Here is a 12,772-nt window from a genome sequence, read left to right on the forward strand (position 1 = left end):
GGCCGTTTTTTTAAGTTCTCTTAAATAAGAATTTAATTGAAGGTAAGTGTTATGTTAAGTATTTCACAAATATTTAAATCGAACGATTTTTTATAAATTTATTAAAGAACCCAGAAGATTTATTTATCTTTTCTTTTTTTATGGTAAATTGAGGATAGCCATTCTTAGTTTCTTGGGTGTATTGTAGGTAAATTTTTTATAAATTTATTAAAGAACCCAGAAGATTTATTTAAAGTTTATTGATCTGTTCTTTTGTTATGGTAAATTGAGGGTAACCATTCTTAGTTTCTTGGATGTATTGTAGATAAATGGGAGTCCCCCTCAATATGAACCGAACTGGTTCCATTCGATGGGCGGGTACTAGAAACCCGTGAATCAGTTCTACCGGGTGGATGCACGATATGCCATTACTAACTAGACGACGATCTGGCAGCACTGTCAGCAGTCGAATTATTTATCTCCACAGTTTAGCCACAAAAACAAGAAGCAACAAAGGCACCCAAGATGTCAAAGGCGGCGCGACCTTCCCTGCGTCTGGGCCAGCAGGACCTGAAGTGCCGCACGGGATGCGGATTCTACGGAACACCCCAGAACGACGGACTTTGTTCGATGTGTTTCCGTGATGTTCGATGCGTTCAACGGAAGTTGAAGCGTGAGTCCCCCTTACGGCTCCCGTACCCAATCCACAATAGAGTCTTAAGTAATGGTTCCTTGCAGAAAAGACAGATGAAACGGGCCCCGGATCCTCCTCAACTTCACAAATCGCAGCTGGATCCCTGGAGCGGAGATCCCCACAACATGGACATGGTCATGGCCATCAGGTTAAAAAACCTGAGCAGGATACTCCAGGCACGCTACAAAAGAAGAAGTTCACCGCTGTTTTGCAGAAAACACTTCAAGCTGGAGCCCAAAAAAGTAGAGTTACATAGCTCTCCTGTCTCCTAAACATAATAATATATATAATAAACATATTATATAGTCACCCAACAGCGTGGTCATGTCCCTGATCCCACGGAGGGTCAGTTCCTGCTGCAGCTGCGCCAACTCCGCATTCCCGACGACGGCAAACGCAAACTCAAGCTGGAAATCCAACGCTTGGACAGCGAAATCTGGAAGTATATGAACGGAAATGGCGGCAAAAACATCAATGAACTCTCAGATTTAGTGCAAAATGCCTACACCAAAGTCTCGGACATCGTGCACAACGACCCTAGCTTTGAGATAGCCACCAACGAGGATCGTGATAGTGCCATTGACTTCTTTGAGAAGGTGGTGATGACGCAGAACCACAAGTGAGTCATCCAGAAATATCAGTGCACGAGAATATTTATCTCTATGGCGGGGAACTATTCTTCTTTCAGATTTCTCTTTAGTCCCTATTTTACAACGGATGAGGACAGCGATGTAAAGGTTCAAAAGCGCATTCGCCAGCTGAGCTGGATCACGGCCAAGCATCTGGACTGCAGCATCGATGAGGTCAACTCGGAGGCCAGGGATCTGGTTTACAATGCTATATCCGAGTTGGTGGGCATCGATTCATATTACTCGCCCCAGGAGAAGCTGCAGTGCACGTGGCGCTGCTGCAGGCATATCTTCGAGCTACTGAAACGGGCAACTGGTGGACCAGCTAGCGCAGATGACTTCCTACCCGCCCTGATTTTCGTCGTCCTGAAGGCCAATCCCGTGCGCCTCCACAGCAACATCAATTTTGTGACGCGCTTCACAAATGCATCGCGCGTGATGAGCGGCGAGAGTGGCTATTACTTCACCAATCTTTGCTCGGCCATTGCCTTTATTGAGTATCTGAATGGTGAGAGTCTGGGCATCAGTGGCGAGGAGTTCGACGCTCTGATGTCCGGACAGCAACCCTACAGTTCGCCCTGGGAAAGTGCACTGTTGGGCTGCGAGAGTCTTCACTTGATTTCCGAGAACATGAAGCGGATGGAGATGCTGCAGAAAAAAAACGCGTTGATAAGCTCCGAAATTACATCATTTGAAAAGAAGCTAATTGATTTCCAAAGGGAGGTGACCGAGCGAGTGGACACCGTGATAGCTAAGGCGCCACTCAACCTGCTGCCCATCAAAACACCCGCTTTTCTGATTGGACAAGCAAGAGCTCATCTCCACAACGAAAACGAAGCTGGTCATTATCAGGCAAATATGCTGAGTGGCGGTACGTTGACCACCCAATCGCTGACTGATGTTGTTGGCTCGGTAAAGCCTGCGATGGCTTCGGAAGATTCAGGACTATCCCTAAAGGACACCAGTATGGGTTCGATGGGTCGTCTGTCACCACTACATCAGAATCTTCAGCCAGCCGAACACCTATTCGCTTCGCCAATCTTCAATTACACCGCCTTTGATGCCGTGTCCCTGTTGGAGGAGCCCTCATCCGAGGGAAATACAGATGTGCTCATGCTGGGATCAGAGTTTCAAGGAGGCCTGACCAACATAAACTACGACTTTGATTTGTCGGATCAGAGTGGCGAAAACAGCACTGCGGATGAGTCCAAACTGAACCTCGACGAATTTGATCCCCTGGCGCAAACAGACTCAATTACTCAGCCACCTTCTGTTCTAGACAGCACCACGGATAGCCTGATAGACAGCGAAGTGCCTGGGACAGCTGTCCTACTCCCATCCCCTCTAAAGCCCGAGGTGGCCAGCTACCGGGGCTTCTCAAACTTCGATATTCCCAGCATCTCCTGCAACACGGGGGACTTTAGTTCACTGGGTCAGGAAGGCACCGAGGCACCCAAATAATTTCGGGATGCGCTCACTCCTGATTTTCCCCTGCACGTAAGCGAATGTAAATAGAGATAAGTGAATACAAAAGTTTGCACATATTTATTTGTGCGATATTTAAATAGCTTTACAAAAAGGACGTTTAATAAATTAAATCAAAAATCTTAAAGTATGCATACATCGCCGTTATTTTATTTAAACTGGTATGCTGGTAGATGTTTGTTCATTAGCGATATCCTAAGATAAAGGTTACAAGCTTATCTGATCTTTTGAATATCAGCAGAATTATATTTAGCACCCTAATCGAAAGCCGCTGCTGCAGCAACGGAGCCAGTGTGAATAGGCTTTTAACCCAAATACTATCGAAACTGAACTCCGCACTATATCGCACTATTCGAAGTATCAATATATCGATTGCAGTGTACCTACTCTAACGAACGGCTAGCTACGTCAGTCGGAATCATTTTTAAAACAGAAGCTGGGAAGAACCCTTTAGGCGAAGTAGGAAACGGTTTTTGTCGGCTATCCAGCGATTGTGCTGTAATCAGTGAAGGAAATTTTAGCGACCACTCCACCACCACAGAACCGAACGGAGGCATTTAAAAGAACATGGCGAAGACCGGAATTCAGATGCTGCTACTTGTTGCGGTGGCGGCGGTAATGATAAGTGCAGCAAGAGCCTCCAGCATTCCGGAAGAGGTCGACTTTAATCCCTTCGAACACGATTCCCTAAATGCCAAGCACTTCGATGGAGGCGAGCATAATGCCCAGTTCGACCACGAAGCCTTTTTGGGTCCCGATGAGTCCAAGAAATTCGACAACTTAACGCCAGAGGAGAGCAGGCGGAGATTAGGCCTGATTGTGGACCGCATCGATGAGAACAAGGACGGATTCGTCACTTTGCCGGAGCTTAAAAACTGGATTGCCTACACCCAGAGGCGCTACATCGATGAGGACGTGAGCCGCGTGTGGAAGCAGCACAATCCGGAGAACAATGCCACCATCAGTTGGGAGTCCTACAGGGAGGCTGTATACGGCTTCCTGGATAATTTGAGCAATGACGAGATGGAACAGGAAGAAAATGGTAGGTAGCTAAATGTTCAATATTAAATCTTATGTCCTTAAATCTTTCATAACTCATTAAATCTTTCATAACATGAGATGACCTATATAAATTTAAAGCTTTTTAATTTGCCGCTAAAAGATGTGATTAAATATTAAAAAATAATGACGGCATTAGAAAGAAATTGTTATTTTGGACAAACTGATAATAACATATAAGTACCATGCATACACATACGTGATTTTTATTTTATTTTTTATTTCCAGGAGTCAGCTACAAGAGTGTGATGAAGCGCGATCGTAACCGCTGGTCGGTCGCCGATCTGGACTTGGATGACAACCTGACCCGGGAAGAATTCACTGCCTTCTTGCATCCCGAAGACCATCCCACAATGAAACATTTGGTTTTGCGCGAGACCATCTCCGATCTGGATAAGGACAACGATGGCAAGATCTCGGTGGACGAGTACATTGGTGACATGTACCGCTCGGCAAACGCCGAAGACGAGGAGCCTGAGTGGGTGGCCAACGAAAGAGAGGCGTTCTCCAATCATCGTGACCTGGACAAAGATGGCTATTTGAACGAGGAGGAGGTGAAGCAGTGGATTTCGCCCCAGGACTTTGATCACTCGGAGAGCGAAGCCAAGCATCTGCTGTTCGAGGCCGATGTGGATCACGATGAGCAGTTGACCAAGGAGGAAATACTGGACAAATATGATGTTTTCGTCGGCTCTCAGGCCACTGATTTTGGAGAAGCCCTCGCGCGCCACGATGAATTCTAGAGTTTGGGTGGAATTGACTAAAGACCCAGCATCCCAGAGATTAAGAATGATCCTATGAATCTCCCATTTCGCATGCCAAATAACTTGTAAAACTTGCCTAGATCTTAAGACCAATGAAAGTGCATTATAGAACGACTCGAATGAAGGGGCCATATTTCATGGTAACACGACTAATTGATTTGAGGTGATTTATTTAATTGAAAGGCGTCCACGTCAGCTTTTTAAGCATGAATGGCCACGTCACTGGAACGAACGCCCCTTCCGCACACACATGCGGACACTTGACCCCTCCTCTTTGCCCCGAATCACAGATACGCCGCATTTGCCTGTGTAACATATTTATAAACATAAATGATTTTTGCTGTAGCCCGATTTATTTCCAGCTGCGAGAACATTCCAAGCAACACACACAAATGGGGAAACTGAAAGAGAGTACACCGAAAACAAAATTAATAGCCTTGACAAGATGAAATCGATGTTGTCAATCGTACAAAGTTCTTACAGCAGAATCTATTGCTCAAAATAACTTTAAATGTTGTAATCAATGTTCATAACCATTAAATTCAATTTAAATTTGTTTTAGAGTTCTAAAAAAACTAATAAATAAAATCATTTTGAAATAATACATTAAATATTGTTTTATTCTTTAAACTCTTTAAAACCAGAGCCATTTAAAAATGTGTATAAATTTGGATTATAGTTTTTAAAAAATAAGTGAAATATAAGTATTTATTTATTTATGTCAATTGAAAGTTAATTTGGTAATAAAATTTAAAAAGTATGAATTCAAAAACCATTTTAAAAATTAATATTTCTTCATTCAATAAGCTAGCATTAAAATTACTCAAAAAAAAAATAGTGTTCTCTAAAGATATATTTATTTTATGTGTAAAACCAGAACAGAGTGGCAAGAGAATCTGTAACTTTGTTTCAAGCTGATTAAGATTATTTTTGGGTTTCGACTTTCGCCGAGATAAGCAAATAATTCGTTTTTGGAAGTTGATAAGTCCGTCTTTGCTTTGGTGTACAGTGAGCACTCGTCGGTGATGTCAGTCATTGACATACACATTAGTGAATTTGATAAACGACTTCCAGCCACCATGAATGTGTGTTGTGTGATTATGTGTGTTCGATTGTTTTTGTGCTGTTCAGATCTTGGACTAAAAAAGAAACAAAGCCTCTCTTCAAAATTGCTCCCCACTGAAACTAGTTTCATTCTCTTTCACATTCATAAATTTACATCATACAGATTTTTGCATAATATCTACTTAAATTGTAGCCAAAAGAATTTTAAAAAATCAGTTCTTTAAACCAAATATAGTAATTCTCATTAATAATGCTTTATTGATTTCCATTGAAATAGACACATTTATATAATTATCGTGGTTTCGTTCATGTTTTTTTTGTTGCTGGTTTTCTTGAATATCTGTTGTTTTAAAATACAAAGTATTCAAAGTTGATCAGTTTGATGCCTTTAATTTCAGTACATAGTATACGAAGGACTTTTCATCTTATACATACATGTATATATATATATATATATATTGATAGTTCTTGGATCTAGCAAAAGTTTAAAAAGTTGTTACCTGTTCGCGTCGTCCCTTCGATATCCAACAACATCTAAATACAAGTATGTAATAATGTAAGTGTAATTGCAATGGAACGTTTACTTTACTGACTCAATATCCTGATCCCGGTTAGAGGACTTACGATAATCAGGCGACATCGATGCTTTATGCTCTTTATGCGACAATCGTCTTCTCTCACATTTTTTGTTTTTTTTTTTTGGTTTTACCTCAGTTTTACAACATTAATTTTAATTACAAAAGTTATTAAATAATACAAAATACAGTTAGAGTTTACAGTTACAGATAGCCCATTGGGTTTTCCATTTTATCTAAAAACATCTCGCTTTTAACTTTTAGTTGAAATTAATGCACGGGTAAACAGAATTAGATTATGAATTACAGAACACACGAAACGAACTCGGAAACGAAGAAAGCAAGAGTTTGAATGGGGGATTCCCCCCTGTAGCAGAAATTAGTGGCAAAGTGTAACAAAGAAACTACGGATCAGCCAAATGTCTGGCTAACACTTAGGTTACATAATCGTTTATCGTTAATAATATTACGTTTAAATAGAATCCATTGTGGGATATCTCTTTCTCTCTATCTCTTTTAGAGCAGGGCGCACTTGCGCTTGGACTTGGGCTGCAGTACTGGGCATAGAACCGACCGGATGGCCTCGTCGAAGACAGTTTTAAGACCCTTCTGCGTCAGCGCCGAGCACTCCAGATACTTGACAGCCCCGATCTCCTTGGCCATGGCCAAACCCTGCGGGTATGTAATGGGTGCCAGTTTCTTGTCCCTGAGCTTCTCGATCGTGTTCTTATCGTCGCGTAAATCCAATTTGGTGCCCACTAGGATGATGGGCGTGCTGGGGCAGTGGTGGCGCACCTCCGGATACCACTTGGCCCGCACGTTCTCGAACGAGGCCGGATTAACCAGCGAGAAGCAGATAAGGAAGACATCTGTCTGTGGATAGGATAGAGGCCTCAACCTGTCGTAGTCCTCCTGTCCGGCCGTATCCCAAAGGCCCAGGTTGATCGGCTTGGCATCGACCATCACGTTGGCCGAGTAGTTATCAAAAACGGTGGGTATATACTCGCCGGGAAAGGCATTGGTCGTATAGCTGATCAGCAGGCATGTTTTTCCTACGGCTCCGTCGCCCACCACGACGCACTTGATCGCCTGCATGGTTTTATATGTAGATTCCTAGACTTTTTGGAGTGCTTTATGTTCTAGAGATTGGAGATGGCAGATTGTGGGAGTGCTTCTTCTTATGGCTGGTTGGCAGTCCTCAGTCGTTTTGGTTTTTTTGGGCGGCGGCGGCGGAGGGCTGTTGCTTTCTGCGGCCCTTGTCCTTGTTATCCTCTTCTCTGCGGACTCTTTTCCAGTGCCTTTTGGTCCTCGGGGCGCCTGATAATCGCGCCTTGTATTTTGGACCTCTTTAATTCGCCTTTTGTGCGTTTAATTCCCTAATTTTCTCAAATTCTGTAAATTTTCTGTGTACTGCAGTGTGACCGCGGCTGGACTGTTCAAATATACCATCCGGCGTGGAGGAACATACTAAAATACCAAAAACTTCTTAAAAAACACTTTTAACAGAAACGGTCACCCTTCGTGCAATAATTTAAAAAAAAATTGTATTAAAAACGGTTCAGAAAATTCTTTTAGTTTTTCAGTTTGGTTTTTTTAATGCAAGTACATGCATACACGAACAACTTCAATAAATGTGACTTTTTTAGTTTAATAAATTAAAATTTTAAAATTTTATTAACCAAATCATGTTTCTTTATATTTTTCAGTGAGAATACGGTTTATTTAGTGGGGATTGGCGGCACATGTGTGGTATCACCGCTCTGACGTCACCTGGGCACACTGCCGGAGCCAATAACAATTTCGAAAATTAGAATTTATTTGCTGGCCATTAACTGGGCAATAAACACTGCGTCACCTGTCCATTTTCCGTTTTAGAATGTCTGACGTGTTCATCGTGTCCGCCGCCCGTACGCCCATAGGTACAAAAAGATCAATTTGTTTGATGCCAAATTCCAATTGGTAACTTTCTCTTTCTGTTTACTTAATGGAAATCAACAGGTAGCTTCAATGGAACGCTTTCTAAAGTTAAGGCCTCCGATCTAGGCAGCGTGGTGGTCCAAGAGGTGCTCCGTCGGGCCAATGTGGAGGGCCACCAAGTCAACGAGGTCATCTTGGGCCAGGTAGGATTGTAATTAGCATTTCCATGCATGTGGTTTCTTTGCCTATCTTACCAATCTTTTTGTTATGTAAATCTTTGTTAGGCCCTCACCGCCGGCCAGGGTCAGAATCCCGCTCGACAGGCTTCCCTCAAAGCGGGTCTGCCCATCCAAGTGCCTGCCTACAACATCAATATGCTCTGCGGTTCCGGTTTGAAGTGGGTTTGCCAAAGATGCATATCGAATTTTACCTTTTTATGCCGGCTTAAACCCTTTCCAGAACTGTAGCCTTGGGTTACCAGGCAATCCGCTCGGGAGATGCCCAGATTGTGGTGGCCGGAGGTCAGGAGAGCATGTCTCTGGCTCCACACGTCATGCACCTGCGGCAAGGCGTCAAAATGGGTTCCGGCACCCTGGTGGACTCCATGGTCCATGATGGGCTCACCGATGCCATGGAAAACATACATATGGGCATCACCGCCGAAAATCTGGCAGAGCAATACAAGATCAGTCGCGAGGCCCAGGATGCCTATGCCGTGCAGTCGCAAAACCGAGCCGAGGAAGCGCAAAAAAATGGCTATTTCGAGAAGGAGATTGTGCCCGTTGAGATCAAGGATCGTAAGGGCACGCAGATCTTCAGCAAGGACGAGTACATCAAGGCGGGCAGCACCGTAGAGGGCATTCAGAAGCTTAGGGCAGCCTTCAAAGATGTAAGTTTAAAAAGAAGACGAACAAAAACGTTGAAATAAGTTAACCCACTTTCCCTGTTTATTTAGGGCGGCTCTATAACTGCTGGCAATGCTTCTGGTGTCAACGATTCCGCAGCTGCAGTACTGCTTATGTCTGGCGAGGAGGTGTCCAAGAAGGGCGTCAAGCCGCTAGCCAAGATTGTGGGCTGGACGCAGAGTGGCATTGAACCCAAGGTGATGGGCTTAGGACCAGTCACTGCTGTGGAAGCTTTGGTATTTATGAACAAATTGAATCGGTACATTCGTTTTCTAAGACACCTACTCTATTAGCTAACAAAAATCGGGTGGAACCGCGAGGAAGTGGATCTGTACGAGCTTAATGAAGCCTTCGCCGCCCAATCCCTGGCTGTTTTACAGGATCTGAAGCTGGATGCCAGCAAAGTGAATGTGAATGGCGGCGCTATTGCCCTGGGTCATCCAATTGGAGCTTCAGGCGCCCGTGTCCTGGTTACGCTGCTCTATGCGCTCGAACGCACTGGCGGAAGACGAGGTATTGCCTCTCTCTGCATTGGCGGGGGCATGGGAATCGCCCTGGCCGTGGAGCGGCTCAACTAATAATCCACTCATTGTCATTCAAGCTATTTATTGCCCTTCCTATTTCTCACTTAAGTGTAAAGATGATATTTTTGTATTCTATTTTCTGAACAAGTAGTATTGCCAATTACGTAGAGGCAGAACCCATGTCGCTAACTCAGTCACAAAGTCTACTTTATTTCAATCAAAACTAGTTTGGAAAGACCTATAATTTAGTTGAATTTTAAATTGAAATTGCCATCACCTCAAATAAAAAAGTAAAATTCGTTTTTCCTCTCTTATTCCTGGAAAATTAAATTTTTCCAGCAAAGCGAAATTTTCTTCAGTTCCATCGCACTCGGTTGCATGTTGCTAATTATAAACCTCCATTTGTTATGATGATGCACAACCCGTTTTATTTGCTTTTCGTTTCTGTTGGTACATATGTAAATACAAATGCAAAATTAGCGTTATACTGTACTTCGACAGTGCGGTTCACAACGTGTAAGTCCTTAAATTATTATTCAAATAAGGCAATTAAATTAAGGCTTGGCATCATGACAAAATTCGTATGTATAATTGAAAAATTTGTATCTAATAGTGTTTTGAAAAAAGAACTTATGGAATAAATTGGGCTAACATAGGTATATTAAACTGCATAATTCTTTTTTAAGTAAACTACTTATTTTCTTAACCATTGCAATAGAATGTTGTTTAATTAATTGAAGTAACTTAATAATCAAATATTTGTGCAATACTTTTATCGGGTCTTGTTTGGACTTCGGAATAAGACCTCAAAATCGTAAACCGAAATAAGATAAGGATTGAAAACAAATACTGTGAAATTGAATAATGTCCAAAAGTATTGAGTTTACTACGGGCTATACCAATATTGATTTATTAAAATAATCCTTGAAATTGGATGTGTTAACACCAAGAATTTTGCATTGTTAATCTAGTTGAGTGTTAAAGAATTCTTATAGCTATGGCATGCACTGTAGACGCTAATTGAATAGTTCAGAAGATCGCATTATTTATTGTTATTGTACGTAAGAATTTTGAAGAGGTTCCAGCTGAAATAAGCGTTATCGGATTAAATGCGCCTCAGGGTCGCAGGTCGTTTATTGTCTCCAGAAAGATGATAACGCTGCACTCATCCCCGCCAGCAGCCCTTGATCTGCACCGTTTCCAGTTCCTTGGGCAGCCGAGGACTGAAGCCATACGGATTAGAGCAGATAATTCGTTTATCTGGCGAAGTCTGCGCCACTTGCTCCACCGACGGCACACACAACTGAGCGTAGCTGCTGATAAAACTAGCCCACAGAGTTGGCGTGCAGTCCAGGGCGAAATAGGAGCCCCACAGCTGGGAATCCAACTCAGCGGCATAAGGATACTTACCATCCTCCAGGAGCAGTTCCTCAGCTATGGCCACTGCATCAAAGTCGCGGTGTTTGACCGGTGTATAAACATCCTGGACTATGTTGTCACCGAAATACAGTGCCTTGGCTTCAGATGGCTTCTTTTGGAGCATCCTAGCCATGGCCTCGTGCAATTGATGCCAGTTGCCTTGAGAGTAGACCTCACCCGCCTTTATTTCCTCCGTCTCTTGAGGCAGCTCCTCTAGTTTACCCATATCCACCTGCATGAAAGGTCGCTGTATGGTAAAGAAACCGGGTTTCTTAGCGTAGGTTACAACAAAATCGAAGTACTTCCGCCAATCCTTGCCCAGTGCCTGTGTGGCCGTTAAATTTGCAAAGTCCACATTGGAGCCGGTTAGCAGGAACAGTTGCTTTCCGGATTTTCGCAGATCGACCAGCCAGTTCATCACGCTGGAGTCCGTTTGGAGTACATATCTGGCGGGTTCCGCTCGCATGCTCTTGAAATACGGACTTTTGTCGTTGGCAAAGTGGTCCCGGCTGAAGATGTGCATCAGGCCCGCCTGCACATCTTGCCAGACCTGGTATTCCTCCCCTGGCGTTGGCTTCTTCTCTCTGTCCACCTGATCCACTGACTGCGCAAAGACTAAAGCACTGGGCATATCGAAGTAGTCTAGTAGGGAGCGCATTTGAGTGGAAGCAGCGCCATTCCAAGTGGAGAGGGGATCCTTGAAGAAGGCGGTAGTGATGTCCCATTTTCGCTCCGGTCCATAAATACCCTGGATTTCCTCGTCGTTTAGGAGACGAGTGCCGTGGGTGGCGCGCAGGATCTTTGCCTCGTTGCTCAGCTTCAGGACATTACCACGAGGTCCATCCAGAAACAAACCTTTCTGCAGAAAGTCAACATTGAGAGGCACATCCAGCAGCTCCTTTCCATAGCCTTTTTGCTCCACCAGGAACAGCTTGAGGACCTGATAGATCAGCGCAGACATCTCTCGGAGATTGTAGCGCAGGAGAGTCCCATCCAGATCAAAACCTACTATATCGTAGTCCTTTAGGAGCAGCTCTTTGTGGTACGATGTCATGATGGTGCTGGCCGAATATCTTGAGTTTCCCGCTGTCGAATTGTGAAAGTGCCTAACAGTTCCCTGTGATTGTAGATTTAATTCACGTGTTGCTACTCGCACGGCTGCCGGCGCTACACTAACCAGCGTCATTGAATTTTGCGCCAATTTCGCAACGTTGCATAACAGCAAAGAAACATCTGTTTGCCCGTTTGTTTTTGTTTTCGTAGATGTGGCTCTCCGAAGGACGCTAGGGGCGGGGGAAACGCAGGTGAAAAGGGCGCCCAAGGAGGACGTTCTGCCCAGGGCCATCTTATCTTATCCACTAGCACATTTCACTTCTCCGTAGCGTGATCTAAATTTAAAATTAATCCGAATTTCACTATCTTTCAGGTGGTTTTGACAACATCATTTTCTATCTATAAATTTTATTGTCTACGACTGCTAGAGTTGCCAACTAATCGAAAAGTACTGAAATATCGGTTAAATCCGGATATGGATAGACTAATGGATATTAAAATTCGCTATATCATTATTAAAAGAAAATATATGAATTAAAAACAGTTAAAAACTAATATGCAATCTGCACAATAAACTTTGAAAGATTAATAGAAACAATTTATATTTTGTATATTCAAAATAAGTTGAATACCGTACTCAATAGATATACAACAAAATATGGTTTTTAATTAATTTTTGTTATTTCTAGCATACATTTTTAAAA

General features: G+C 43.2%; 5 protein-coding genes across 5 annotated transcripts; 3 read left to right on the top strand and 2 right to left on the bottom strand.

The window, feature by feature from the left end:
• Nucleotides 1-425: 425 nt before the first annotated feature.
• LOC108048159 (rab5 GDP/GTP exchange factor) lies at nt 426-2,923 on the top strand. The gene is made up of 4 exons (XM_017128661.2): nt 426-652; nt 718-915; nt 980-1,292; nt 1,362-2,923. Exons 1-4 carry the CDS (start codon nt 505-507, stop codon nt 2,761-2,763), a joined length of 2,061 nt encoding a protein of 686 aa, XP_016984150.1. The 5' UTR covers nt 426-504; the 3' UTR covers nt 2,764-2,923.
• Nucleotides 2,924-3,188: 265 nt separating this feature from the next.
• On the top strand, nt 3,189-4,763 carry LOC108048158 (calumenin-B). The gene is made up of 2 exons (XM_017128659.2): nt 3,189-3,829; nt 4,075-4,763. The coding sequence occupies exons 1-2, from the start codon at nt 3,355-3,357 to the stop codon at nt 4,587-4,589; spliced, it is 990 nt and encodes a 329-aa protein (XP_016984148.1). The 5' UTR covers nt 3,189-3,354; the 3' UTR covers nt 4,590-4,763.
• Nucleotides 4,764-5,913: 1,150 nt separating this feature from the next.
• Nucleotides 5,914-7,705, bottom strand: LOC108048157 (ras-related protein Rac1). Its single transcript, XM_017128658.2, has one exon. The coding sequence runs from the start codon at nt 7,343-7,345 to the stop codon at nt 6,767-6,769; it is 579 nt and encodes a 192-aa protein (XP_016984147.1). The 5' UTR covers nt 7,346-7,705; the 3' UTR covers nt 5,914-6,766.
• Nucleotides 7,706-8,002: 297 nt separating this feature from the next.
• Nucleotides 8,003-9,896, top strand: LOC108048150 (acetyl-CoA acetyltransferase, cytosolic). Its single transcript, XM_017128644.2, has 6 exons — nt 8,003-8,169; nt 8,249-8,370; nt 8,452-8,564; nt 8,627-9,056; nt 9,123-9,308; nt 9,366-9,896. Exons 1-6 carry the CDS (start codon nt 8,127-8,129, stop codon nt 9,648-9,650), a joined length of 1,179 nt encoding a protein of 392 aa, XP_016984133.1. The 5' UTR covers nt 8,003-8,126; the 3' UTR covers nt 9,651-9,896.
• A 105-nt stretch (nt 9,897-10,001) lies between these two features.
• On the bottom strand, nt 10,002-12,498 carry LOC108048149 (5'-nucleotidase domain-containing protein 1). The gene is made up of 2 exons (XM_017128642.1): nt 12,193-12,498; nt 10,002-12,132 (listed from the first exon to the last, which is right to left on the bottom strand). The coding sequence occupies exons 1-2, from the start codon at nt 12,358-12,360 to the stop codon at nt 10,762-10,764; spliced, it is 1,539 nt and encodes a 512-aa protein (XP_016984131.1). The 5' UTR covers nt 12,361-12,498; the 3' UTR covers nt 10,002-10,761.
• Between the last annotated feature and the right edge of the window lie 274 nt (nt 12,499-12,772).

The sequence above is a fragment of the Drosophila rhopaloa genome, unplaced genomic scaffold (genome assembly GCF_018152115.1).
Source record: "Drosophila rhopaloa isolate 14029-0021.01 unplaced genomic scaffold, ASM1815211v1 contig_163, whole genome shotgun sequence".
In the NCBI taxonomy this organism is placed as follows: Eukaryota; Metazoa; Arthropoda; class Insecta; order Diptera; family Drosophilidae; genus Drosophila; species Drosophila rhopaloa.

Excerpts from the sequence above, each read along its gene's own strand:
- LOC108048159 (XM_017128661.2), top strand. The coding sequence starts at position 505 with ATGTCAAAGGCGGCGCGACCTTCCCTGCGTCTGGGCCAGCAGGACCTG. Across the intron at positions 653-717 it reads CGTTCAACGGAAGTTGAAGC|AAAAGACAGATGAAACGGGC; the intron begins GTGAGTCCCCCT and ends GGTTCCTTGCAG. Across the intron at positions 1,293-1,361 it reads GTGATGACGCAGAACCACAA|ATTTCTCTTTAGTCCCTATT; the intron begins GTGAGTCATCCA and ends TTCTTCTTTCAG.
- LOC108048158 (XM_017128659.2), top strand. The coding sequence starts at position 3,355 with ATGGCGAAGACCGGAATTCAGATGCTGCTACTTGTTGCGGTGGCGGCG. Across the intron at positions 3,830-4,074 it reads GATGGAACAGGAAGAAAATG|GAGTCAGCTACAAGAGTGTG; the intron begins GTAGGTAGCTAA and ends TTTTATTTCCAG.
- LOC108048157 (XM_017128658.2), bottom strand. The coding sequence starts at position 7,345 with ATGCAGGCGATCAAGTGCGTCGTGGTGGGCGACGGAGCCGTAGGAAAA.
- LOC108048150 (XM_017128644.2), top strand. The coding sequence starts at position 8,127 with ATGTCTGACGTGTTCATCGTGTCCGCCGCCCGTACGCCCATAG. Across the intron at positions 8,371-8,451 it reads ACGAGGTCATCTTGGGCCAG|GCCCTCACCGCCGGCCAGGG; the intron begins GTAGGATTGTAA and ends AATCTTTGTTAG. Across the intron at positions 9,057-9,122 it reads TTAGGGCAGCCTTCAAAGAT|GGCGGCTCTATAACTGCTGG; the intron begins GTAAGTTTAAAA and ends CTGTTTATTTAG.
- LOC108048149 (XM_017128642.1), bottom strand. The coding sequence starts at position 12,360 with ATGGCCCTGGGCAGAACGTCCTCCTTGGGCGCCCTTTTCACCTGCGTT. Across the intron at positions 12,133-12,192 it reads CGCAAAATTCAATGACGCTG|GGAACTGTTAGGCACTTTCA; the intron begins GTTAGTGTAGCG and ends CTACAATCACAG.